This window comes from Patagioenas fasciata, chromosome 24, assembly GCF_037038585.1.
Source record: "Patagioenas fasciata isolate bPatFas1 chromosome 24, bPatFas1.hap1, whole genome shotgun sequence".
Lineage (NCBI taxonomy): Eukaryota > Metazoa > Chordata > Aves > Columbiformes > Columbidae > Patagioenas > Patagioenas fasciata.
This window is the reverse complement of record NC_092543.1, coordinates 4,032,384-4,058,975: the sequence shown is the minus strand read 5'-3', so window position 1 is coordinate 4,058,975 and position 26,592 is coordinate 4,032,384. Positions and strand designations below refer to the sequence as shown.

Genomic DNA, 26,592 nt, shown 5'->3' with positions numbered 1-26,592 from the left:
ACCCTGGCAGATGTGTTGTCAACCTCCTCTCCCCCCCACTTCCCCCTTTTGCCCCTCCCTCTCCCCCCTTCCCACTCAGGACAGGCGATCGGGAGAGAAAGAAGGACAGAGAGAAGAGAGTTGGAAAGGTTAAAGATGTTTTTCTAATGCTACTAATAAGAATAGAGAAAATAATACAAAATGTACAAAACCAATCTTGTAAGTCTCAGCAACTGCAGAGCCAGCACCCAAAGTCCTGGATTGGACTCTGCAGCCAACCGGAGCTGGATTCAGTCTCTCACTGGCCTCAGTTCGCAGGGACGACCAGCAAGGTCCTCTCCTAATGTCAGCCATGAGGAAAAAAGGGAAAAAAGGGAAGCAAAAGGGGCGAGATCCTCGTGATCTCCGACTTTTATACGAAGTATTCACGTGAATGGAATGTTCTACACCATTGGTCAGTCTCTCGGTCATCAGTTTCTCGTTGCCCCTCTCGCGAGATGTCCATCCGTGCTTATCAATAAGTTTGCATTCCATTGCTGGGTTTAACCAAAACATGTGTTGGGTTCTCCAGGAAAATGCAGCTGACATGAAGGCTTGAGCTGACAGGCAAATTCACTAAAAGAGAAACTTGTTTTTAACAAAACCAGGACAGTGGTTAAACAGTAATTTAAGGCAGGAGAGAAGGTACAAACTAAATGGATGTGACCATAAATCACCACTGCTTAAGCCGTTGCATATGTCCCCTGTTCCCAGGAGAATAAAGTTTAACCTTACTTGAAGGTTCCTCTGATCTTCAAAGCAGAACAGGGGAAGAGATGGCGAATTGAGATTCCAGTGCAGGAGGTAAGTGCCTCTGGAAGGGCTGTGGAAAAGCACTCTCAGCCTCCTTGTTTCCACTTGTGCAGAAAAGCCTACTCCGTTTCTTTTGCTCATGTCTGAGTAAGACAAACCAGCATGAATAAAACAGATTCCGTTTTCAAGTTCCAATGAAATCTAGGACAAGAGCTCTGTAATAGAAGTTAATGACAGAAAAAAACTTCAGTCAGGTTCACATGGCATCAGAGAGACTCCGGAATGGTCAGATTCCACCATTTGCACAGCGTGTTTATGATAAACCAGTTATCTGTGCAGAGCACAAAGCTCTATGCACATGACTTACCAACCTTGATTTTAGCGAGTTACTCATATCCTGCTTGCCGTCACATAAGAGTCTATATTTAAAAGCTGCTGGGTCCAACGTTAATTGAACCGAGTGCACAAGATACCAGCAATGTAGTAGAAGAGACTTAGAGGCTGTAGAAATCTATAGAAAAACTAATTTCTCTGTCAGATCAAGAAGAAGGGAGAAAATGTGGGTGGAATTTATTCCATAACCATTTATTTTCATAAAATGTTAATAGTTAGAAATAACACAGTTCAAGAATGGAAATATTCCATATAAAAGAACATTAAGGCTGTTCATACACACAGGAGTTTGCACAACAAATCAGAGGTGATGTAGCATGCAATTACCAGATTTAGGGGTGTGGCAGTGACAAGCTGTTTTACCTTTGTTCAAATTAAAGCTACTCTAGTATATAACCCAGAGGGACAATGAGGGATGGAGTGAATAAGCTGAGCCACTCGCTTCCCTGCAAGCTGTGATGAATGCATTTATTGCTAAGCTTGCGGCAACATTATGCTCTTACGTTTCCAAATGGACAAATTATACATCCTCTGAGTGAAGAGCAAGCCTCTCTTTATACCACAGCTTTCTAGCACTCCAGAGAGCTTTGTCAACAGCAGCAGCTTATAATATATACATGTGCTAAAGCAGGCTTTGTGTGCCCATATTCTACACAGTTTCACTTCAAACCCAAAGAAGAATAGATAAGGAAGGAAGGACATGTCCCCGCAGTGATTTATAATTACAGAGGAAAAGGACAGATCTCAGGCAACATGATGATTCTGTACAAAAGTTCAGTGAACGGATCCGTTGTTTGGTTTCAGTGGAGTTCGCCGCTGGGACCGTCTCAGAGGGACACGCTGGCTGCTTTTTTTCCTTATTGGTGATTCTACTTTCCACATCTGTGGCACGGAGGGGCTACAAGGAGGAAGCAGAATGACCATTTATTTTAAAGCACTTTACCAATTTTTCTCACTGTGATCGCTGTTGCAGACCTGTGTTGAACTTACGGTTCCTCTAGTGATGTCAAGCAGATAACATCTCTCGGCTCATCCTCAGCCTCGTTCTTTTCTGAAAATAATGCATGTATTTTAATATTTTTAAAAATGCCACGGATTTGATCATTTAGGTGTTTTCCCCCCTCAAGTTAGAATCACAAAGTTGACTTGCCTGCAGCTGAACCAGGTGTATCTGCTGAGCTGATGTCGCTAACCCCAGCACCGAAAGTCAAGTCATTAATGGTCTCTGAAAAAAAAACCCTCCACATATTAGCAGTCAGCTTGTGACACAGCCAGAGGGCAAGGCATGCTGCAGGAGAACGCTTCAGTGTCACAAAGTATATCCAGTTAATTGCGAGCACATTCAGATATCTTTTCCAGGCCAGCAGATCTCAGTGTCTCCCATTCAGCCTCCAAACTACGTGCTGAATCTGACAGGCCATCTGCGCACATCAGCTTCATACCCCAGCCTTACAGCCTTCCTTGTGTGCGTTAATTGAAATATGGGACCTCGGTCATGCACCTCGTTGTCCCTCCTAGCGGGGGAGCCACACCTTCCACCGAAGCTTTGCCATTTTTCACAATAAACCAGATTCAGAGCAATTGCCTGGTCGAGGCAGAACACGGGGCCCCTGATGCCTGACAAAGCACCCCAACAGCCCTTCTGGGACAAGCTGCCTGCAGCTGGACAAGAGGAACCGCTTGACAAGGAACCCAGGTAGAGTTTAGCTTGCCCGAACAGGCCACAGTTGTCAGCTGTCTCTTTCCTGTCATTTATCTCAGGAGAGATGTCACAATATTCAGATTTTACTCTGCTCCATGCTCTGTTTTATGCTCATGTTTCCCAGAACCTTTCACAAGGAATTAATGTAGAAACTGCTTTATAGGGCAGGAGTTGGAAACTCTCTTAGAAAGACTTCTCTCTGCACACTAACTGGGTTTGCTCTTTAGCTGCTTCCCTGTCCTGGAAGGGAAACACTGAAGCTTGTAGTGGAAATCCAACTCGATCAATCTGCCTCAGTTGGCTTCTGCATCTCTCAAGACCAACCTGCAAGCATCCTGACTTTGTGCAGCGTGTGCCTTAACAAGTTACCTTGGTTAATGAGAAATGTATGTGAAAGGAAGGAAGGGAGGGAGGAAACGGTTGAGAACTGTCATAAAGTAGGGCTTCCCATGCAGTCTAAGGTGGTGTCTTCACAACATGTACCACAGCGAGCAATTTGCACTTGCCCAGGCCCACTGAGACATTCTCAACGCGCAGGAGTTGAGGGGGAGACTCAAACACAGCAGGGCAGACAGTGACAGCCAGAACAGACCAAGGAGATAAAGAGAGAGACAGCTGTCCTTAACTTCTCAAGCACAAACTGCTTCACAAAGAGCTGCATCTCCAATAGTTTCAGAATGATATACCAGGGAAATCAAAACGTTTTGTTTTGATTGTCTATCAGCCTGCCAGACCCAGCGCCACCATGCAGATGGCTCAACGCACGCCAGCTGAAGTGACGATGCTGCTCTGTACAGTTTGTCTCCCCACTGAAGGACACATGCTGCCTCGAAGCCAAGCAGGAATTCAGCCCTAGTACCACTGCAGATTAACGTTCTTCTTTCTTTTCCACCATATGGCGCTTAAGAGAAACAGCCATGCAAGCTTCCAGACAGAGATACGGCGCTTAAAGATTTCTGCTCTCTAAAAACATCCCCCCAATTTTTTGTTTTTTGCACAAATACCACTGCTTGTTGCTCAGGCAAAGAGAAACATCAAGGCAGACAAATCTAGGCAAACAGTGGGGCATACAGGGAAGAGGAGGGTCAGATTTTCCAGTGGATGCACATCGCTGCCGCCGGTTTGCTCCTGCCTGCTCGCGGATGTCAGGTATTTGCAGGCTGCGTCCCAGCTGGCTGCCTCGCTGGCTGCGGGTCGGGTGTGCGTGCGGGTCGGGGGTGCACAGAGAGGCAGAGCACAGCCGGACAGCTGCGCTTCTGGAACATCACCCCTCCCCATAACAACTCCCCGCCGCCGTCGGACACTCACCTTCCCCACACTCGCAAATCGCACTACGTGGAGATGCCCTCGAGGAGTTTCATAGTTAATTGATGTGAAGGAGGGGAATCTACTGCTGGAACTCAGCTCCGCTTGTGTTTTGCTATAACTGCTGCAGAATGCTGCGGGGCTGTCAGAAAGCATCCCAATAAAACCCAACTTTTGAAGGTCACATTTTGTGAGACGGCAGTTCGGCAAAGGATGTAAGCACTGCAGACTCACAATTTGTGTATTAGAGATCCCTCTCTGTGTGTTCTTAAATTTCCACAGCAGAGTAAAAAAAAATCTTATCTTCCCCAATGCTCATTTCAGTCCTTTCCTATGTACATCATTCATCTAAGGCCTTCAATTTCAGAGCAGTTCTTATTTAGTACAACTATTTGGATAAATAGAGAGTCTACAGCTATCAATGACTGGTTTTCTCTGCTCATTATGGGCACCATGCATTCCTACCTCTCTCAGAGAATGAGTGCTCAGCCCAATTTGGAAAGGGTTCCTTTGGGTTATACTTACGTTCTGGTGTGCTGATTGCACGCCCCACCACAGCAACATTTTCCGCAGTAGACTGTTGATTCAGGCTTCGAAATGACGCTAGAAATAACAAGGAAATAGTTAAGGATAGAAATGCGTTCACTCAGAGACCTCAAGGGTCTAAAAAGCAGAGTGTCAACTAGATCTAGTCCAACGCCAGATCGGTTTGCAGCAAGCTCCCTACCTTGCTTGCTGCCAGCTAATGGAAGTGATACAGCCGATAACCTTCCCCCAACGCTTTTGCTTCTGGCTTCTGCTGCTTTCCTGGCAGAGTTGAGGATGGCAAGTGTGCTCAGGGATGCTGGCCTACAGGGCAAAAAACACGACAGAACAGTGATTTCCTCCTGCAAGCCCAGATTCGATGCATGTAATGTCCTCCCAATCCCTTAAACACCAAATGTAACAGAGAAGATGATGCTGCAGGTAAGGAGTGGATAAACAATGGCTCTGCAGAATGTCATAACTGGCAATATAAAAAGAAACCCGTACCTGTGACCAAGTAAAGGCTGTCTCGGAACATCAGCTCTAGGTGTAGCAAACTCCAGAGGCACAGAGGAATGACTTGATCTAGGTGGCGGTGGGGACTGTCTCCCACTTACAGGAGACGGAGCATTATTGTCGCAGCCACCAGAAGGTACAGGTCTCTCCAGAGATGGAGGTTGCTACAGAAAACAGGAGAAAATATCATATGTCTAACAAGGGATACATGTGTAGAAACCCCTAGATAGAAGAGAGGGAAAGGTACTTCCAGGGTAGAAGTTATCTCATTTTAAGGTAGGTATTTAAAAGAGTTCAGGACAGTTGACCCAAGCACATACTTATTTCTTTACATTGACTTTAAAAGAGGATCTGCACGACTACAACATAGGTAAGTTCCCACTCTGTATACACCTAAAGTCAGACACAATGAACCCTTTTTAACCAGTTTATCATCTTTATCACTTTGGGAACAGGGAACAATACAACACGTAAGCACAGCCAATGGCAAATTAGACTTGGTTTTCTTTTAAATCGAATTTTTACATTAATTATTTGCTGCTCCTCTTTGACTAACACGTGTTGTTTGTTGTTATTCTGAGCATCTTAAATGACTCTGAAACCAAAGCTTCTGTTGGCAAATGCGAAGAGATATGAGAACATTACATAACCATTCTGTTAAAGGTGCTGGAACGAGGTACACGGAGAGTCTGGGTGTTAAGTGTACGCCAGCTTTAGAGACAGCACGTGGACAGAGTTAATGGCACCCACCACCTCTGCCTGCGCTGCCGGGACCTGCTCTTGCTCTGACTCCCTCTCCCTGGCCAGCTGCTCTTCGTATTTCTTCATATCGTACTCCAGCTCGGCCGCCAGCTGCTTGTCCACAGCAAAGAAGTCTTGGATTTCATTTCGGTAATCTTGCATCATTTCCTGGAGCAACAACGAAGGTTTAAATTCTTTCAGAAATCTCTCCCGACTACTGATTCACGTCTCCATTCAGATCACAGCTGTTTGAGTGCTAAAGGAAATACCAGTTGGTAGAGCAGAGGTGTTTTTAACAGACTCAGAGTTTCGATTCCAATCTGTACTTCAGAACATGGAAAAGCTTTCCAGCACTCAAGTTTTCTGCCTACGTTCCACTGAGGAGGCTCACACGTAACACACTGTGAGATCCTTATCTAAAATCCCTCCACCTCCTACATTATTTAACACAGCGGCAGTGTCACAACATCATATGCCTTCTAAATTTCCTTCTAAGAAGGCTGTTCGCTCCATTACTGGTTGCACATCTAACACATTAACTCAAGAGAGGGAAAAAACCCCAAGTAAACACTTCTGCTTACCCGCAGGTAGTTCATAAGGTCCCTAAGAGCTGGCATCCTCTCCTGCTCCATCAAAGACTTCAGTGACGTGATTATTGGGATGATGTTTTCTATGAAGTTCTTCTTTTGAACCTTTGTTTGAACAAGGCATGAACAGTTACACGATGCAATAAAGGAGAAGCCACTCTGTGGTTAGATGAATGGCCTAAGTGAGAAGCGTTATCACTTCGTAGCAAGGGAATTACTGCAATTAAGCCTGCTCTTATGCCCCATACATGTACATAGGCTTTTAACCTAAGTGGAGTCTTTTAAGATGCATCACTAATTCAGTCAATTCTCACACTGAAGGCAAATTGCCAAAAGGTGCACCTAAAAACACTGTTACGCTCAAATGTTTTACCAATAAGACATCTGTGGAACAAAAAGAGCCTGGCATAGCTTCACTGACTTCAGAGGAAATGCATTTCTGATCATGCCAACCAACCCCTTGAGTACAAGCATCCTTCCCAAATTTAGCCGTAACGTTTTGTTATTACAACACACAGTGCTTCCACAGGTGCCCTCAGACCAGACTGTGCCTACAGACAGAGCCTGACTAACAGCCCAAGAGCACAGTGCGTCATCACTGTGTTATTTGGACAATTTTTGCACAAGTTTCTCCGTCACAAAGAGGTAAAATTCCTCCCAGTACACTGGCCAGCCCTCTTCCCACACCAGATCGAGTACCATTTACCTGTGAGATGAGCTTTTTTTGTGCTGCCTGCATGACGGCATTGGCCATTGCCATTTCACCTTCATCTTCATCAGGCTCAATGTCTTCACCGGGTTTTGATCTCATCATCATTAGCTTGATTTCTTTGCAGCTAAGGACTGCAAATGTATCCGAGAGCAGCTCATTGGCTTCCTGGTCCAATGGAAGGACCTTATCTACAAAGCATGCTGGAACACATGGGGAAGAAATAAGAGGTGTTTTACTGGGAACAGCAGTGCCAGTGAAGATAGGAAGATAACACCGCTGGACTGAGAGCCTAGCGGCTTTATACAGACTCTAATTCTTTGTCTGCCAGATTTCTAAAGACAGACCCTTACTTAGGATGCTGTGGCTGATCTTTGTTGTAATGCTGAACCTCTGCTCATCTGTAAAGTGGTCTAGCAGGAACTTGTAGATACGCATCCTTTTTTCCTTGTTGTCTTTTCCCTTCAGAGAGAAGAGATTCTTCGCCCTGTGGCAGAGCAAGAGATTTTACAAAGGCCAAGTCACATTATGCGAACTCACGCAGAAACAGTCAGACTTTCAATCAGCAAGGAATATTGGAATGTCACTTTCAAGACCCATAAACCTGTTAGGATCCCACATGCCCCTACAAATTACATGCCAAAGTCCTCACAGCAGCGTCACAGGGAAGGCAGGACACTCTTAATTTAACGCTGTTTCCCTCCTATCACACACATAATTATGAAGCACCATGAGCGCTTTGCTGCAACCAAAAGCTGCACGGCCAGACCACCCAACATTTAGCAATAAGGAGATACAAATGTGCTCGACGGACCGCACGCTCTGGGGGAACCTGTTGTACTTCTCGTGTTTCTCATAGCTATTGAAATGGAAGATGCACTCAATGAAGTGCTGGGAGAACATGACTGGATTCCTCTTCAGCAAGAGATGCACCAAGCAGAACTCTCCAAGGCTGGAAGAGAGGAAAAGAACGATCTTATCATCAGGCAGCTTCTAAAAGCCACCCCTGAAACACTCTGTAGGCTCACAAGACGTAAAGCAGGAGGATGTTTTTTCCTCTGCCAAGTCTCCCTCGATACCACGTTTAATTCTTGCCCGGCTTCATCTACGCTTGAACGAGGATATCAACTTATTGACTTTAAGTCTTTTTTTATCCAGAAGGAGACTGATGTTTTCAGCATCCATAATATTACTTCATTTTTTTTTTGCCATTAAAGTAAACGGACACAGAAATAAATTTGAATTTGAAACAAGGCACAATACTTGCATTATTAAAATAACTGAAGTTTCACTGCGGCCAAGACATTTACAGTACTTTGCAAAAAGTTCATCACCAAAAGTCCTGCAAGAGCTGCAAGTCAATCCCAGACATGAAGAACACGTTTTGTCTGGACACAGCTACTGAATGCAGCTGCAAAGAAAAGGGGTCCCAAAGAGCTTTTAGCTAAAGCTCTACGAACATGATGCTGCAATGTCACCATCTACTGGAAAGACATTTTTACATATTAAAAACTCACTGAAGAAAAAAGAGAGCGTGAATATGCACTAGTAAGTGAGGATAGGTTGACGGCCCTGGAAACACTGATCTTCAGATTGATCATTCCAGGTAGAAACAAGTAGCAAGGTGTCCAAGTCTCCTCTGCATCCAGCAGCCCCGCACGATCTACCAGCCTTGGAGAAACCAGCCCCGCTCTCATTTCTCACCTAACTGAGCAGCTTGAGAACTCAAAACCTACAAAAACTTTATAAACATGCACTTAAAGGCAGCGTGCATACCTCCTCTTACATGTCTAAGTATTACCAAATGTAGTAGGTTTAAAGAGATGAGGCATACCATATAAGAAAAGAAGATAATTAACCCTGTTCTCCAAACAAAACCAGTACTCCAGATCCTTTGCTACCATTGCAGACTCTGAAGTGTGAACGACTGTATGAGTGAAGAGGTTAACGCGCAAATCATCTGCTCTCTCCCTGAATTTTCTCTCTGCATGCTGAAGGTGCAGGACTGAGACTCCTTTGATTACATCTCTGATCTTCAAGTCCTTTATTTTACATATGAGTATTTTACCTGGCAATATCTGGATTTGGATCCACCAAGACACTGACGAAACGGAAGAAGAGACTGTCTTTCCATTTCACAAACTCCTCCTGTAAGAAATCAGCAGACAATGAATTATCACCCTGAATCAGAATCAACCTAGTGTAGTCGGGACAACATCTGATGGAGCCGAGCAGAATGAGCAAGCTATACAACTTCAGCTAAAGGCACACAGAATAAACGCCAAGAAGACGATGTTTTGGAGGATGCTTTAAACAGCATAAATGCCACGCTGGCAAGGATCTAGCTTCACCACAGGCATCAGTAACAAAGCAGAAACATGAAAAATCTGTTCTGCCATCCCAAGGCACACACGCTCTTCAACACTGTTCTCAGAACCAAATGCACTCCAAATCTCTCTTGGTTGGCTTCATATGAACATTGGGAAGGTAAACATCTTGAGCCTCTCAACATTTATATCTTTAGAACAATAAGCAGAGACAGCAGGAGAAAAAGGTGCTGTGATATTTGTTATACTCATTCATATAGGAGTGAAGTTGAAGAGAATTCAAAGAAACAAGGAGAAGACAAGAAGATGGAGCCACTGCCTAAAAATAATCTCATTATCCAACTGCCTTAAGTGTCCTCAATATGATTTCTGCCTAGGTAGGAAATAAAAAAGAAAAAGCAGTAACAAAATACATAGTTTAAAGTCTTCTTGATTAAATGCACATTAATCAAGGTACAAGCAATGCACCCACTGGTCAGGTTGCCAGTATTCAGCACGGCAGAGGGACCTGAGCGGGTTATCGGATACGTGCGGGGGGCCTCTCTTTACCTGCAGAAGGTTGGTGAGCAGGATCAGCGTCTGCTTACGGATTAGGGGACTTGGGTCCTTCAGACACAACGAAATGTTGGGAATGTATCTGTCCACCATGGATGTGTAGCGGATACATAGATCACACATAACGATGACAACGTTATTGCGAACGGGCACGTCACCCGACACCTCCAGTTCTCTAGCTAGAGCTGCAATGCTTTTCTTTGCCAGCTCCTCGTGCTGTAAACACAATTTACCTGTGAAACAGAGACGAGACTGTCAGTGCTGTGAATATATTCTTCTTCTTAAGCACCCCAGCCCAGCTTATTGCCTCCTTTGAGACCAATATAAGCCAAGAAAGGAATCAGGAAGTAAACAGGGGAATAAACAAGAAACACATGCTGAAACTTGATGAGCAATCTGCACGATCTCTCAAAGAAATGATACTTCAAGGAGTTCTTCCGAACTCCTCTTAGACCTATAGAGTGGGTCTCTATGCCAAATTCCCTCCTTCGGAGAGAACTATTTCTGTGTACAGGGTATTATTCAAAGCAGCTAAAAAGAACAGCCCCAGCTGTCATAGGCATAGCAGGGAGACACCCACCTCTAAGAGCATCACTAAAGCAACTTAATATAAAATAGCCTGCCTTCTAACATGACTGCTCCCTAACTGTTTCTAAGCTCTGTACAAAACGATTAAGCTTTCCAAAGCAGTTAAGGAAAGAATAATACTATCTGTAAGGGACGAGACTTGTTCCTAACCACAGAAGTACTACAAAACCAGAACTTTCACTTTAGTACTTTCCATAATCCTGGAGATGTAGATTTGATCGGGCTTGTATCACAAAGCAGTTCTTGGTTCATGCTGAGAAGAACAAGGAACTACGTGCAGACATTCTGCTCTAAACTGCACCAAAAGCACCAAGTTTTCTTCAACAAGTGTTGAGTCCCTTACTACATATATTATGATCCTTCAGCCAGACGGCAACCAACTCCGAGTACAAACACAGTACAATTCTGAAGGACGCTGCTAATTATTCATCACTAGTAATGAATTAGCCACCTTGAGAAGCAGTTGTGTAGAGGGCAGTGGTTTTACAGCTTGTGCAACTCGTTACCATGGATATTTGCCTCGCTCCAAGCTCTGAGCTGAGGCAATGCAAACACTGTGGCTCTCTGCTACAGCTGACACAGCTTTGGAGCAGCACCTGAACCAGCCAGGGGGGGAATCGGATATACAAGGGCACGTTGCTCCTGCAGGACGGCACTTACCGAGGGTAATGACTGCGTGAGCTCTGACCACAGGAGGCATGGCTGACACTCCGAACTGGGACAGCGGCTGAGACATTGGGATTTCCTCACTATCCGCAGAAGTAGACACTAGGAAAGAATAGGTCAGGAATGAAAACGTGCTTTTCTGGTAAACGTGTTGTCTGCAAATGCAAAATAAAAGGTAGTAAGGAGAGAGGCTCACATTGGTCCTTGTCGACAGCGGCCAGAATGGATTGGATCAAAAGAAAGATGTGTTTCTCCACTTTGGCCGGACACTGCTGAGCAGCGTCCCCCAACATGAAGAGGTGTCTCACCTAGAGAGGAAAAGCAACGCTGCAGTCAAAAGGCAACGGCTGAGCTGCAAATGAAGTTAGCAGCAGTCGGTATGGTACTTCTCCAAAAACAACATAATATTCCATCAGAGAGTGGCCAGAGAACAGAAGGTGAAGCTTTGAAATAGAAATGGGGCGTGTATGAGTTTAATATGCTACAACACCCCCATCTACTAATAATATTGAAATACTCCTCATTCTACCCTGTTTACAGACTTATCTCCCAAACAGCTCATCTAAGAAACATGAGTGGAAAAGCAAAGAAAAACCCATGTCATTTTATTAAAAATACATGGGCTATCATATCCTTAAAGCAACTGCTGATGTATCAAACCCTTGTAGGCTCCCAGGCGCACAAATACCAGATTTCATTACAAGCTTTCACACAAGGCGTGTACATCAGTGTTTGCCCGTGTAACACAGTTACTGGCGCGAACTTTACAGAACACCAATTTCAAGTACACCCACACGCTTTGACCCGCCTGTGAAGGGGAACCAAACCTACCAAGAGATCTTCTTGCAGCTTCTCTGCTCCGTCCTTTTTGAGGACTATATTTGAAATGTAGCTTTCACAGGTGGACACTAAATCGCCACACACCTGGTCGAGCAGCTCCTGTTGCATAATTGAACAAAATTAATTTGGCACATTATTAATTAAACAAAATGTAGCTGTAATATCTGTTCACACGTGAATCCCTAATCTGAAAGTCCTTATATGCTTTTAATAATCTAGGTTCTATTGAAATCAATCAGTCAGTGCCTTAGAGCTTGAAAACTCTTCCTGCACATCAAAGGACGTGTGCAAGTGTCAAAACACCTTGGAGAATCTGGCTTCTAATGATCCCCAGGCCTACGTTTACTTCATTATAGAAATCAAACAGATTTAAACAAGAAGGATTTAGGTGACTATTTCATGTATACCCAACACATTTGTCTGTCTGAATTTTCAAATGTGGTTTTGAAAAATGCAGTTCAATTCAAATGAAAACAATGCTAATTCTGAGGGGTGGAGGGAAAACAAAAGAAGCTAATCATCTACCAGACTGTGATGATAATAAAGCATTGTTTCTCTTTTTCTGTCATCTAAAACTGGTGACATAAGAAACCAAATGCATATATTTACGGCAGCTAAGCTGTTGGAAGTGCTCAAGTGACCAGCGCACAGGAGCGTGTGCATTTGGTTGTAAGCCAACATACAGGGGAGGATTTTCTGACTGTCAATTAATCAAAAAAGAAACCATCGATCCACCCTGGCTTCTAAAGCACAGAGTGTGCACTTTCACATACTATTTACTAAACTTTATTGGCGTGCCTATTATAAAATAGCTGTCATCAATATTGAAAGAGAAACAGAAGATATATACAAAAAGAAAACGTTAGCAAGAGAGATCTGCATCAGTTTTAGCATCTTTGCAACTGTGCTCAGGCTGAGATCTCTATTTTACCAGCAAAGGATAACCCACGTTCTCGCGACAGAAGCGGAACAAAGCTATGGCATAAAACAAACGCGGGCAGAAAAGAGGAACGTGCAAATGATGTGTTATTAACACCCTGTTTGGCCCCATGAAAGAGGTCTAGAAAAGATGTGTATCTACAGCAGCTCTGATATAGAATAATCAGAGCTTATAGTATCAACCTCCAGCCTCGCGCTGGACCAAGCCTGAGAAATAGTTGATATCATAAAGGCACAGCAACAGGTCTTCTTGAGGAACCCCCTAAACTTTGACAGAAGGCAAATGCAAGGGTTTCAGGTAAAGGGGGAGAAGGAATCCTTCTGAAGAAAGATTTTTTACAAGTCCATCCTTAGCTACAAGATGTTCTCCACCAGAACTGTGGTAAAGAAAGCACGAGAGCTGAGCAGAACAGACTCAAGTTACTGTTGGAGTCAGATCCTCTTTGTTTAAGGAGCTCATCAACCGACAGACCGGAGGCTGATGCTGCCTTCAAGAGACAGCCCTCCTAAGTGTGAGACAAGCTATTTTAAAAGATGTATTTGAAGTCACACCTGCGCCTCCTCCAGCACATCTGCACACGCGTGGCAGAGCTTCTGCAGAGTTTCCACAGCTGTGCTAATCACCACCAGGGGACACTGAGACTCCTTCAGCCAGCACTTGATATTATCTGAAAACGAGATCATACGCATAAAATGAGCATTTTCTAAGCTTATCAACTGCTTATAGAGAAGAAATAAGTTAAGATGGAAGGGATGAGCGTGCGGTTTCTCAGGGCCACTCACCAATCAGCCTCTCACAAGTGCTTTTAGGGAGGTGCTTTGCAACATGACCGATGACACACAGGACATGTCCTGCAGTATCAGTGCTCGTGTTCTGCTGCCTGAAAAACAGCAGAGCCGACAAACTAACGTTAACACTAAGGAACAACACCAAATCACAGTAGAAGAATCCTTTCATCTGGGATATGCATTATTAAGGCAGACCTGTCAAAGCAAATGAAAACTCAAAAAGCTTAACGTAAGAGTTGGTTACTGCACAAATCTGTGGGCCGTTGCTTGCCTCCCAGCTACAGAACCGGTTGTCTGAATAAAGAACTGTGATCTAAGCAGCTAAAGAGCAATCTGGAAGGGCAGAAAGTGCTCTCTTGCTTTGTTCCTCCTCTTCGCCCCCTCCTCTTTCCTGCAGAAGGGAGGATGGAGTTCAAAGCACGCACATACCTGCTGACATCATCCCATGAATCAATGATCTTGGAATAATTCAGCTTGGGTGAAGAACGTGCCACCTTAGCAAGCAACATCCAAGCCGGTGCAGCATGCTCTGTTTCCACATGAGACATGACATTGTTGACGAAAGTGGAGGTGAACTTATTCTGTCTGGACCACATATGAAAAGCTTTGTTCAAGTAACGGCTACAAGGAAGGAAGAAGAGTAAGAAAAGGTAATTTCGGCAATCTGTAACAAAGACTTTCTAGTAGTTGTTGTTTAATACCCATAATGGGACAGGACACAGTGATGTTAAGGCACTGTAATTTGCTCATTTTTCTATTTAACCCTAGTCACATTGAAAGAGTTCTGAGATTTCTCAAGCTGCAAGGTACTCTAAGGTCATGAAGAAGAAGGTGCCATGAGTCTGCAAACCCTGTTATAAAATAGCCCAAATTAGAACAGTTTCACAGGTTGGCAAGGCAGCACAACCAGTATCTCATTTGCTATTTCTGAGCAATTATGCCCTGTTGACTAATAAACATACAGCTGTCTTTAATCAATGTTGTGTCCTTGTCATGCTGTGTGTCATCTCATTTCTGCTGCTTCTTCCCACAGCATTCTGCAAAAGGCAGAATAACTCTATTTGTCATGAGACAAGTAACATATTGTACATCAGAATTAATAAAAGGCGACGTTCTCCTTTCTTTATATATCCTCTCTTACTTCTGTCATCAGAACACCTCCATTGGACTTTAATATTCATGCGGCTATCCACACATTGAGAACAGTATGTAACGCTCCTGGGTATGAACCCTGGAGTTCAGGGAGAGAGCACAGGTAACAAGAGCTGCAAATGAAAATCTTCCACCCAAAGGAAAACTGCACTTTTCAGCAGCTCTTCTGGCCCAGAACTAACAGAGCAACACAAGCCCCTCGCAATACGAATTTCCATCTCTACCACTAATATGCACTTATACCAGTTCAAGCAGGGAGTTCAAACAGCTTAAAGAAAAAACCCCAATAAATTTAGTTTTCTATCCTTGCACGTGCATTTAAACAATATGTGAACTATGACACCTAATGGTCTGTGGCCACACAGTGAATGAGACTGCTGAGAGTATAAACTCCTACTCTTATCTTAGTCCTCCAGTCAATAGGCAATTTCCTTCTGCAAAGGAAGAGTTGCGTATTCGAACAGGATTAAAAGTCCAAAAAAAAAAGGTGGATTTTGTCCCTGAATGCTAACATAGTTAAGGCAATGAAAACATCTGACACACTGGACAAAGGGCTGTTATGGAAAAGCCATCAGAACCCACAACGAAGGGACAAATGCACTTACTCCAGCTCCTGGTTTTCTGAGCTCAAGAGGGTCAGGAGGTCCCACGCGAGAGCCTGCTCTCCATCTTCACTCCTGAACTTACTGTAACTTTTGATATGTTGCAACAAGAGCTGATCGAGGCAATCCAAGGCCTTTTCTTGGACAGAACTTTCAGTGTCCATCACAACAGGCACCACTCCGTTTAACCAGGCCTTCTGCACCAGAACGTTGTTGGGCTGAGACTGAGAGAGACACGCGTTGTATTAGAAACATTTTCAATTGTTGTAGGAGCCTACATGCATGGGTAAGATCAGCAAAGGCCTAGAAACCTCCAGATTCAGTTACTAACTCTCAAAATAACTTTTAATAAGCCTCAGTATCCTGCTCAACCAACACACAATATGGCAGTATATGGGATGAGGGAACTTTTCCTCCTTGGCACCACAACGTATTTGATCATATCTATCATCAAGCTACCTGGTGCTTCTGCTAAAGCATCGTAATACTTTGTTTTGAAACCCTATAAATAATTGTAACAGTATCACAATAAAGCTGTACAGCAGATGATTGAACACTGAAAAAAATACTTAAAAAAAGAGCTTTGCTTAATATAAACCCTGTATCTCCAAGCCTAAGTTACTAACCCTTTGTGAATAAATAGGAGGAGAAATATTGCAGTGCTATGATCTACACATTACATCTCAGTGAAGTGATTCAGGGGTTTTTTAACTCGAGAAGGCCAGCAGCATAAACATTTTCTCCATGACACATAAATCAACAATCAGGAACATAAATGTTTCCAACAGTTGGAAGCATCCTACATAAATCACAACCATGTATAAGAATGAGTCATGACTTACACGTCAAAAGGTAATAAAAAGAAATTAAAACAGTGTCATAAAATGAAATCCACCGAACGAACAAATGACGTGAACCAGATTTGACTGTTTCCCCCATGTTTTAACCCACGGTTTGCCCGTCTGAGGTCTGTGTAAGCTGCTGGGACGTTTCTCTCACCAGAAGGAGCTCGGTGACGGACTGCAGGGCTTGTTTCCGCACCGAAACCGCGGGGTCCCGGCACCGCTCCTGGAGAGGGGTCAAGTCTTCTGCAGTACAAGGGATCACGTTGTGCTTCAGGATGTTCGTAATAACCTGCAAGTCCAAATGCCAGCGCGGCGGCGTTGGGAACACAGGCCACGCGCATTAAGTAGCAAATCAGAAATACAATCTACCCCCCACCAACTTTAACTAGAGATTAATTTATCTCGGCGAGAGCGAAATATCGCATTAACAATTTATGAATACGAGGCACAATCAGAGATGTGGAATGAAACAAGAAAGCGTCTTTTCAGTTATTCCGATTATATAACAGCATTTCGGTAGAGTAAATGTCACAATTTCCCCTTGAAAATAACGTGCCTCTTGTATCCACCATGTTTTTTACCTGGTAATAAAAAAGAGGTGATTTTGTTTAATCAGAAAGCATCAAAACAATCATACAGCCTTAACTTGAGTAGCTCAGATCAGTGTGTGAGCTGAAAGGCAGTGAACAGCAGACGCGTATTTTTCAAACCCATGAAATTTTCATTGAAGCATATCCCTTTAAAAGCTAATGACTTCATTAAAAAAATTGAGCACCAAGCAAAGCATTGAATACTTCGAGAAGAGGCTGGAAATAACCTAATCTCTTTGTTAACAAGGTCAAAACAAACTAAGCAGCTAATATGCTTCAGTTTATAAGGAAGTTGCTTAATTGAAATGCCTATTGACATTTGAAAAGAGCCTCTCTTTCTAAATGACGGAATAAGAGAATGGCAGCGAGAGTACTGGAAAAATTTTCCATCATCACGCTTGCATTATTTACTTATCAGGAATTAGTAAACAAGACCTTTTTCAGGCCCCCAGGCACTCTGCAGGAATAGCAAGAAGTTACAGGTGGGTAAAAGCACATCCAGTTCCCTACACTACTATGGCCTGATTATTTATTTTAGCTGGGTAATCTGGGTAATCACTGGGAAGCACACAAAACCCACCGTACCTGGAGAGCAGATTTCCTCACGTGGGTTTTCTCGTCCCCGGCCCTCTGTCTCAGTATGGCCATGACTTCCTTTCCTAGCCCAAAATGTGATAAAAAGAAATTACCCACGTCATTTAGCTTCTGAAATGACACCACTGGATACACAGAGCCACAATCAATTATTTCTCACCTTTTGATTCATTCAAACGGGCTACTGCAAGCTGGCATTACCGATTTCAAGCGTTTTACCATTGCTTTTAAGGTTTCTGTTTAGTGCTGTTTGTTAGATTTCTCACAGTATTAAGGAAGATTTCCCAAATATATGCCAAATTTGGAGATCTGTTACTTAGAGAGATTCATGTGGAGATCCCCGCTGTCGCCTTTAAGAAAAAGGATTAGTCACAGGGAACTAATCAAAAGTAGTTTGAAAACAATTTTTTACCAAAGGGTGAAAAGGGGCTTTGATCTGCGCTTTCTTAATGGGCAGCTAAATGTAATAGCATCTTCCTCCTGAGAACAGCTTGACAGCAACAGCACAGAACCTTCTTATTGCAAGATTTTGCCGTTAAAACAGCCCAGCTCTCGTGAAGGTGACCCAATCTGCTAAAATAATCACACTTCGCCAACTGACATTGATTGTACGAAAGAGAAACAAACAAACACACCCGACAAACCACCAACCAAACAAAAAACCTGAGCTCTAAATGGCAAAGAGCTATCGAGGGAACATAATGTTTATGTACTGTTGGGCAGGGGTAATTCGGCTGTGCACACTTCACCCTGCAGATTATCTCTACCCTCCTTATCTTTGCCCTCGTGCATTCAGCACGTTCCGACTATCCTTGCTAAGATTTATTTCGCTTTGAAAACACGAGCTGTTTGGCCTTCACAAAAGTGCAAAATTAGCAGCGGCGTAAGCCAAACAGCGGCGTGTGCCAGACAGCTTTGCTAATGCACCTTGACTGACTCGCAAAGCCCCGTATTCCAGTTATCCTCCTGAGCTCCAGACAGCCCTTTTTCATCCAATCCTCTTCTTAATTTTATTTGCCGAGTGCCAAGTGTATGCTCAGCTGGGTATCAGATACAAAACCAGGCATCCTCTGCCACAAGGAGTCTGCGACTAAACAGGGAATACACAATACCTTAGGTGGCCTGGAGGACTTTTCTATCTGAAAGAGCAGATTAATGAAATTTATCAGTGAAATGTTTTAAAAGAAGGCTTTCAATGGAGAAGATTGAAGCCTGGCTCATGGAGATAGGGAGAGAGATCCCATGTGAAGAGCAGTGTGAGATGTGTAACAAAGACACAAACGCAGGATGTGAACCAAGCAGCAAATTGAATTGTCAGCGGTTCAAGAGAGGTGAACAGCAAGAACGCAGAGCAAAGATACCGCAGAGGCCGAAAGGTTGGGAGGAAAAGCTTTCACACAGAAAGGAAAAGAAAAGAGATTCAAAGAAGGGACATCGTGGCCACAAAAACCAACTTACATGCTGATTTCATGCTGTCAACAAATCAGAATTAGCTGCTTGTGCCAGTTCATTTAACCTCACACTTTGCTTACAACTCCAGCCAATACCTGATGCTGCAGAGAAGTGAATTCTTCCCTACATTACAGTGCCAGCCAAAGGTGCTCTGGTTTATGTAGCAAATCCCTATTAGTTCTTTGTGCACTGGAGCAAGAGACTTAATTACCCTTAAATGTATGGAGTTACAAGTATTATATCCCACATCAATTACCATCTTTTTTGTAAAGAATAAATTACCTGTGTTTCAACAAGTGTTGCCACCACACTACTGCAAATGAACGTCAATATGGCAAGATTAAAAGTATTTTTCAGCCTAGAGTGGAAATAGTATTTCTTTCTGGCTGGCACTTCCACCCCCTTCATCACCCATAAGTGTTTTTTAACAGCTCTACAGAAAGCTCTCTCCACTTCCTTTGAAAAATGGACAATGAATACATTTCACAATGTCCAATTAAGGTTTTGAAAAGTGATCTGAAAAGGCCGATATAACTTTGACATACCGTCAAGCGCAGCAGTGCCGCTGCTGTCTGACAACTCAATAGTTTTGAAAGTCGGTAAGGCCGCCCTTGGATGGTCGGACATAGCTGAAAGAAAAGTGAAGAGTTGAAGAATAAAAAAAAGGCATATGTTCACTCAGCAAGCTGGTTCACTGCTAAACAGAGAGCCTCATGCATGCCCTAGGTTTTACAGATACGCATATTTCTAGAAAATGTCATGCTAAGAAAAGCTTGAGACTTACTATAAGAGAATGACTCTATACCTTCTGCACTGACTGTCATACACGCAGTGTTTGTGTTTGATTCCAAGACTGTATGGTCAGAGGCTGCCAAAAAGAAATATAAAAAGAAATTAAATGAAGTATTTTAATTCTGGATATTCTGTCATTCCCGTTTTTTTTCAGGCGAGTAATCTAGCCGTAGGATGCTACGTGCACACTTCTCAATTGTGCCATCTGGCCTTCACCACACCTGAGGGAGTTCAGAATGCCAATCACGAGCAAAACAACTTAGCAGAAGCAAAAGGCAACTCAAGATTTAATCAACTGTCAGGCAAGAATGAGCTTTTTTACTTTTTTCAATGAGCAATTTCAGTCGTCTGTAAATACCCCTCAAAGGTATCTCACGGAGGAATCTATTTAGTACCACATAAATCCCTTCCAAATATAAGGTTTCATGAGTAACAAGACTCATGTCTTCCTTCTCATTATGACACAATACACAAGGACATTATGTGCAGATTTTTAAGTTCCTGACAACTTGTTCTCCTCTCTCCCAGTAATTATTCCCCAGAACGTTCAAGAAATATTTTCATTATCTAACTTACCCATAATACTTACAGCTTTGTAATAAGTCCTGTACGCTCTCCAAGGTAGCAGCCACTTCCATGTCGAGACATTGGGCAAAGCAGCTTAAGGCTTTGCTGCGGACCACGGGCGATTTGTCCGAACACCGGCCAAACACCATGACCTGCACTAAAAACTTATGCTTGAGAAACTTCTGAAGATCCGGGGACAAGGAGCTGTCTGAGTTCCTCTCGGGCACGTTCAACAAAGCCAACGCTACATCCAGGGCAAACACTCTGTAAGCAGTCTGGAAGTGAAGGCACACGAGGTGCTCGGTTAGTGTGGACAAAGACACGGGCATCGCCCGCTCCGTTTTAACCATTTTTAGGCACTGGCAATAACAACAACGCTACTCAGTACTGATATCGAACCCTTCGCCTTCAAAATACTCCTGTATCTGAACCCTGGAACATAAAAGAGATGTACTTACTTTCGTGTTGAGTGAGTATTTATAAAGCCAAGCGATGAAGTCAGCAAACTCTTTACAAGGGAGTTTATTCAGCAAATTCACCACGGCCTGTGCAGCATACGTGCGATAATCAGCCTTATCTGGGACCTAAAATCAAGGGCAGTTGCATGGTATGATATTTTGGTGCTCTGCTCAAGAAGCCAGAATGGCATTTCAGGGCTTCGGATAGGTATTTTTTTATTTAATGACACTATATTCAACAAGGACTGGGAGAACAATCACAGCTTCGTTGGTCACTACTTCAGCTTCCCCGCACAACCACACAGCAAATTCCCCAAGGCAAAGGTGGAGATTAGATTAAACCCAGAGTAGATGGCTAGTTCTGATACTTAGCTAGGCAAAGAACTCTCATAGCTCTCACTTCCCTCTTCCAAAACAGTGCTAAAAGCAACAGCAAATTTTGGAAAGGTCATGAGTAGGGTACAACCGATCGTGAATGAGGGGAAAGTGTTCGGCCTCAGTATTCTCTCACGGTGTGAAACTATTTTTAAGACACCTGAAAACTCTGATAAAGATAAAAACGAAACGCAATCAGGCTGTCAATAAATTTGCAAATGATGAAAATCCTTTCATGCCTTGCAAAACACTGTGAAAATGGATCTCCAAACTGTTACAGATACAGCAGTGTATCCACACATAAGTTCTTCAGCTCAAAATGCAACAAAGCTTAGCATACCTTGGCACAGATGTGTTGCAGTAATATTCGGAGAACAGGAAAAACGGCTTCTTTCAGCTCATCTACTACAGAACTGCACAGAAGAAAAAGAATAGCAAATTTTAATAACAGAGCAAAAATTAATGACCTGAAAAACCGACACAAAGCAAAATATAGAAGGTAGGTCCCTTCCACTCGCTGTCACTTGTCTGTCAAGCAGCATCTTCTTTCCCCTCCGACAGCAAGTTCAGTGAATTCCCATTACAGACATTTTAATTAAACCTCATTTGCACAAACAGCTTCAAAGTCAGTGTCAGTTTGTCTCATCACTTTATCAACCGAGCAGTTAAGCAAAGGCGTGCCAGAAGAAAGGGAAGGGTAGTGCCAGAGCCCTATACGTCACCTGATGAATTTTATAGCCCGATTCCTGGCACAAGTCACAGCTGATGTGATTGCAAGGACTGAGCATCTGGAATTCGCACCACTCTCCACCATGAGAATGACATTGAGATTTCGCTGGAAGACACAACGAAGGATCTGGAAAGAAAAGGTTATTCTCAGGTTCACTTCAGTAGCAACTGGAGCCCAGAGATAAGCATTCTGGCCAGGTTTATGACATAAATCTGAACAAAACAAACTTAGATCCAAATAAGAGGACCTGTCAAAACATGAGTTCAGCAGAATAATTCAAAGAGGTCCCATTAATACACACAATACCTTTCCTAGCCGGGATGCTCTCATACAAGTCCAGTAGAGCCTAAAAAGGGTTTCCTGGCCATATCAACAGATCCCTGCAAAGCAGTGGGCTCCAATTCACCAGACATTTGGAACTTGAGGAAATTCATTGCTTTTTGCACAGAAGACGCCTTAAACTAAACGCATGGTTTTACCACCAGGCACGCTCGAATTTTTGGAGCTTTCTTGCTGCACTTTGGGCACACAGGTAAGCGGGAGATGATAAACCATGCTTGACAATTTAACAAAATAAAAATGCAAAGCTGCAGAGGCATTTCTGGTAGAACTGGCTGTTCCATCATGACAAATATCCTGTGAAGGAGAAGCAGCCCTGCTTACCAACATCTGCGCATAACCCTTCCCCATCATGCTTCTCTGCTGCAAGCCAGTGCCACAGCACACGGCAAGCGGTGCTGGAGCTCCACCTAGCACGAAACAAGAAAATTCCAGGCAAACGCAGCAACCTGAAATTCTCTTTTTTAAGATACGGAGATCTAATGCCACTGTAGCTATCCTGTTTTCAATTTGTTTGCCCCAAGAGTCACAAGAGCGCAGAATTCAATGCACACAAGATGCATCATCATACAAGCCACAGGAAATAAGGACCGGGGTGGAAAACAGCGTCGTGTGTCTGACCCAGCAAACTTGTGCACGCACACAAAACGTAGAACCGATGTAAAAAGTAAAAAACGTGCAAACAAAAATTATGCGCAGAGAAGGAAAGAAACAACTACTCCTTTCCAGCACTGCAGTGAGGATTTTAGAGATTTTGTCCAGCTTTTACCTTATCTTCTGAACCATGTAGAGGGGAACACAGCAATCGCAGTCCATGATAGGCCAGCTCAGGTATGTACTTGGCTTCATTAACATTCCTAAGCAAAAGGAGGCAAAGAGGTGTCTTCATCTCTCATCAGAGAACCATTTACTACAACTATGACAATTAAACGTGCTCATTGACTAGAGAACACTCAATATTCACTAAATGTTTTCTTTACTGTTAGCTAGGTGGAACATGTTCTAATTATCTTTCACAAAATAAATCACTGCTTTCATTTTCGCATCAGCAGGATAATAACAACACAAGCACTGAGCGCTTTACTTGCTCAAAGCACCGTCTAAACATTGAGAACGACTCGCTCACATTGCTGCTGAAAACTCCAACTCGTGTACCGCTGGCTCAAAGCTCATCATTTCAACAAAGATCTGCGGGGAAACAAAACCAAGCTTAGGTAATTCACGTGAGGGCAAGACGTGCTGGTCTGCTTGGATGCTTGGGGGTCAGACGATAGAGAACTAGAGAACACCACCAGTTTGTGTCAGGGGACAGAAGTCTCCTTGAGCTGAATTTTATTACCTGCAGGCAGTTCTGCACACACTGAGGTTTTTCTCTAAGGGAGAATTTCGGTAGAAGTCTTAAGAAGTTTTTCAGAAGAAGGAAGACTGAGTTGCGAATTTGAAGCAGTTCGTCCTTTGAAAAGTAAATGTCTTCACAATCTTCCTCCTCTCCCTCTTCCTCTTCCAATATCTCTTCCATCTACATTGGTAGAAAAGAGAAACAGCACCATCCTGTCCCACAGCACTGCCTGATCTCTTTTGCAGATTTTGGTGCTTCATAGAGTTCTCAGGCTAAGTCCTACGTGATTTCACATCCAAAATCCTAAATATTTCCTTTCAGATTAGTTAATACACTTAACAGTGAAAAAAAGCCTCCATCTGCTACTGAGCTTTCTAACAATATGCCACAGACAAATAAGCTGTATTTTTTCTATTAGTCAGCAACCAGGAAACTGCAGTTAACCTTGAATCATCAGACCCCTGAAACTCCTAATAACAGGTAAAGGATCAAGAACACAGCTGAATTGCTGAATACAAGGTTAAGAATTTAAACAGGGGTAAAAAAAGAGGAAGAGTATCACACTGACCTAGAAGTGAAACAGCTTGCCAACAATTCGCTTAGTAATAGAGATTTGTATCTGAAGAGATTAAACAAACATCTTACATTGCCATTCCTGTGTGGTTTTCCTTTCTTTCTGTTTCTTCTTGCCTTGGTCTGAGAGCTTTGAGAGTGCATCTTCTTTCTTTTCTTCATCAGATCTGGTTCTTGAGGCCAACATTTTGTCAGAGTGTGAAGGCATTTATCAAACATCACTTGATGGTACAGCTGGTTAATTATGCTGCCTGTCCAGAAAACACAACATCAGCCATCTCCCAGACAAAATACAGTGAGCATCAAATCATCTGGCCATTTGCTTTGACAGCCAAGTAGATGTTCAGGACAAAGAGAGTTGAGTAGAAGAAGAAAGAATTGTTTGAACAAAGGCAAACTGCATCAGGACGACATCTCATCAGTGGTGACATTGTCTGGTAGGATCTGATTGACCCCTTCTAGCTGGTAACCTACTGCACAGCAGCAAAATGTGTTAACCTTGAATAACGAAGGATAATGCTGTGAATGAACCTGCTGGAAAACTGCAGCTGCTGGTTATTTTAAAGAAATACTTCTGTTTTCACTGTTGAAAAGCTGCCACTTGTTCCACCCAGAATTCTCATAAATGGCAGAAAGCTGATTTTGCCTGGGCGATGTTTTATCCACCCATAAAGAGGCACATCCCTTGGCTCACCTGGGATTTCCAGCAGCAAGAAGTACAACCCGGCCGCGTGAAGAGCGCAAACCCGCTGCTGTGCGTTAGCCCTTTGATGCTGGCCGGCGTGGACAAAGTGATGCAGCACCGCCACGAGCGCGCTGGGAGGAAAGTTGTTGTCGGCAAACAAGATCCAGATATTCTGCAGCAAGACACACACGTAATAGTGAGAAATCCTGCAATAACATTGCTCCCTACAAGCCGCAACCATTCACATTATAACAGTTGCCACTGCAAGGGTCCAATGGGGAGCAAAGGACCTGACGGTGAAATATTGCTATTGGACTGAATCATGGTCTGAACTGACTGTAATGATATAAAAGTCTGTAGTTTTCTATGCTTGGGCGGACCTCTGCGCAGGTGCCCAGCTTGAGCCAGCCCTTCTGCTATTCTACTCCATTACATTTTTTATTTTCTAAGAATCTTGTCTCCTGAAAGTCTGCTCTGCATACGGTTATCAGGCCTGATAAGTTTGTTTATATACCTCTATATATAATACATATGAAAATATGTATTAATACCTTTATATAAAATACATTTAAATATTTGTAATAACTATGTTACAGGGTATATGATATTGTATTATGTTATATTATGAAGATATCTTTTAAACTTTGAAAGAGCTTCTGGCAACCAATGGTAGGACAAGGGGTAATGGGTTCAAACTGGAACACAACAGGTTCCACTTAAATTTGAGAGGAAACTTCTTCATGGTGAGGGTGGCAGAGCCTGGCCCAGGCTGCCCAGGGGGGTTGTGGAGTCTCCTTCTCTGCAGACATTCAAACCCGCCTGGACCCCTTCCTGTGGAACCTCAGCTGGGTGTTCCTGCTCCATGGGGGATTGCACTGGAGGAGCTTTCCAGGGCCCTTCCAACCCCTGACATCCTGTGATTTCCACAGGAGCATTCTGACACATATGACAAGAAACGTCTGGGACAGTTTTAGACTATTTTGCGAACTTCAGGGCAGGACAGACTCGAATGGCAGAAAAGCCCAGGGCCTCTGAGTTTATGAAGCAGAACATGAGCTCACCTCTCTGTTTTCCTGGTCCTCCCCAGCAAAGGGCGACAGGGCCCGGTAGAGGTGGGTGAAAGCATCGAGCCCGCCGCCCGCGATCTCCTCGGCGATGAGGGGATCCAGCGGCTCGACGTCGATGAAGTCCAGATCCCACACCGTGTTCGCCCAGACTGGCGGGAAAACGGAGCATCAGACACCAAAATAAACACGGTCCCGGGGAACAACGGTTTGGGACGCGAGTGCCGCCCGTCGTTACCTGATCTGTGCGCGTCCCGGCCGCCCGCCCCCCCGCGTCGGGGCGCACCCGCGGCCCGGCCGCCCCCCCAGCCCGCACCTGAGCCCGCGTCCCGCAGCCTCCAGGCCGCCAGCGCCGCCGCCACCGCCATCCCGCCGCCGTTCGAAGCGGCCAATCGCGCCGATCGGCCAAACCCCCGGAAGCGGCGGAGCCTCCGCGCTCAGCGCGCCTGCTCGGCGGCGCCCGGGGCGGGGAACGCGGCGCG

General features: G+C 43.9%; 1 protein-coding gene across 3 annotated transcripts; it reads right to left on the bottom strand.

Moving 5' to 3' along the window:
* Positions 1-1,331: 1,331 nt before the first annotated feature.
* NCAPD3 (non-SMC condensin II complex subunit D3) lies at positions 1,332-26,532 on the bottom strand. Of its 3 annotated transcripts, none has more exons than XM_065855757.2 (35): positions 26,427-26,532; positions 26,108-26,262; positions 25,056-25,218; positions 24,434-24,612; positions 23,789-23,968; positions 23,576-23,637; positions 23,219-23,306; positions 22,103-22,236; positions 21,721-21,793; positions 21,006-21,131; positions 20,570-20,822; positions 19,973-20,056; positions 19,734-19,817; positions 17,728-17,801; positions 16,707-16,841; positions 15,711-15,931; positions 14,383-14,574; positions 13,948-14,045; positions 13,717-13,832; positions 12,217-12,324; positions 11,582-11,693; positions 11,380-11,487; positions 10,126-10,364; positions 9,318-9,397; positions 8,064-8,201; positions 7,603-7,736; positions 7,247-7,452; positions 6,535-6,645; positions 5,963-6,121; positions 5,204-5,376; positions 4,899-5,020; positions 4,697-4,774; positions 2,315-2,389; positions 2,155-2,215; positions 1,332-2,062 (listed from the first exon to the last, which is right to left on the bottom strand). In XM_065855757.2, exons 1-35 carry the CDS (start codon positions 26,476-26,478, stop codon positions 1,939-1,941), a joined length of 4,497 nt encoding a protein of 1,498 aa, XP_065711829.1. In that variant the 5' UTR covers positions 26,479-26,532; the 3' UTR covers positions 1,332-1,938. The 3 variants fall into 3 exon arrangements, with proteins under 3 accessions (XP_065711829.1, XP_065711832.1, XP_071654932.1); XM_065855760.2 differs by having other exon boundaries at positions 19,994-20,056; XM_071798831.1 differs by lacking the exon at positions 26,427-26,532 and adding an exon at positions 26,349-26,369.
* Between the last annotated feature and the right edge of the window lie 60 nt (positions 26,533-26,592).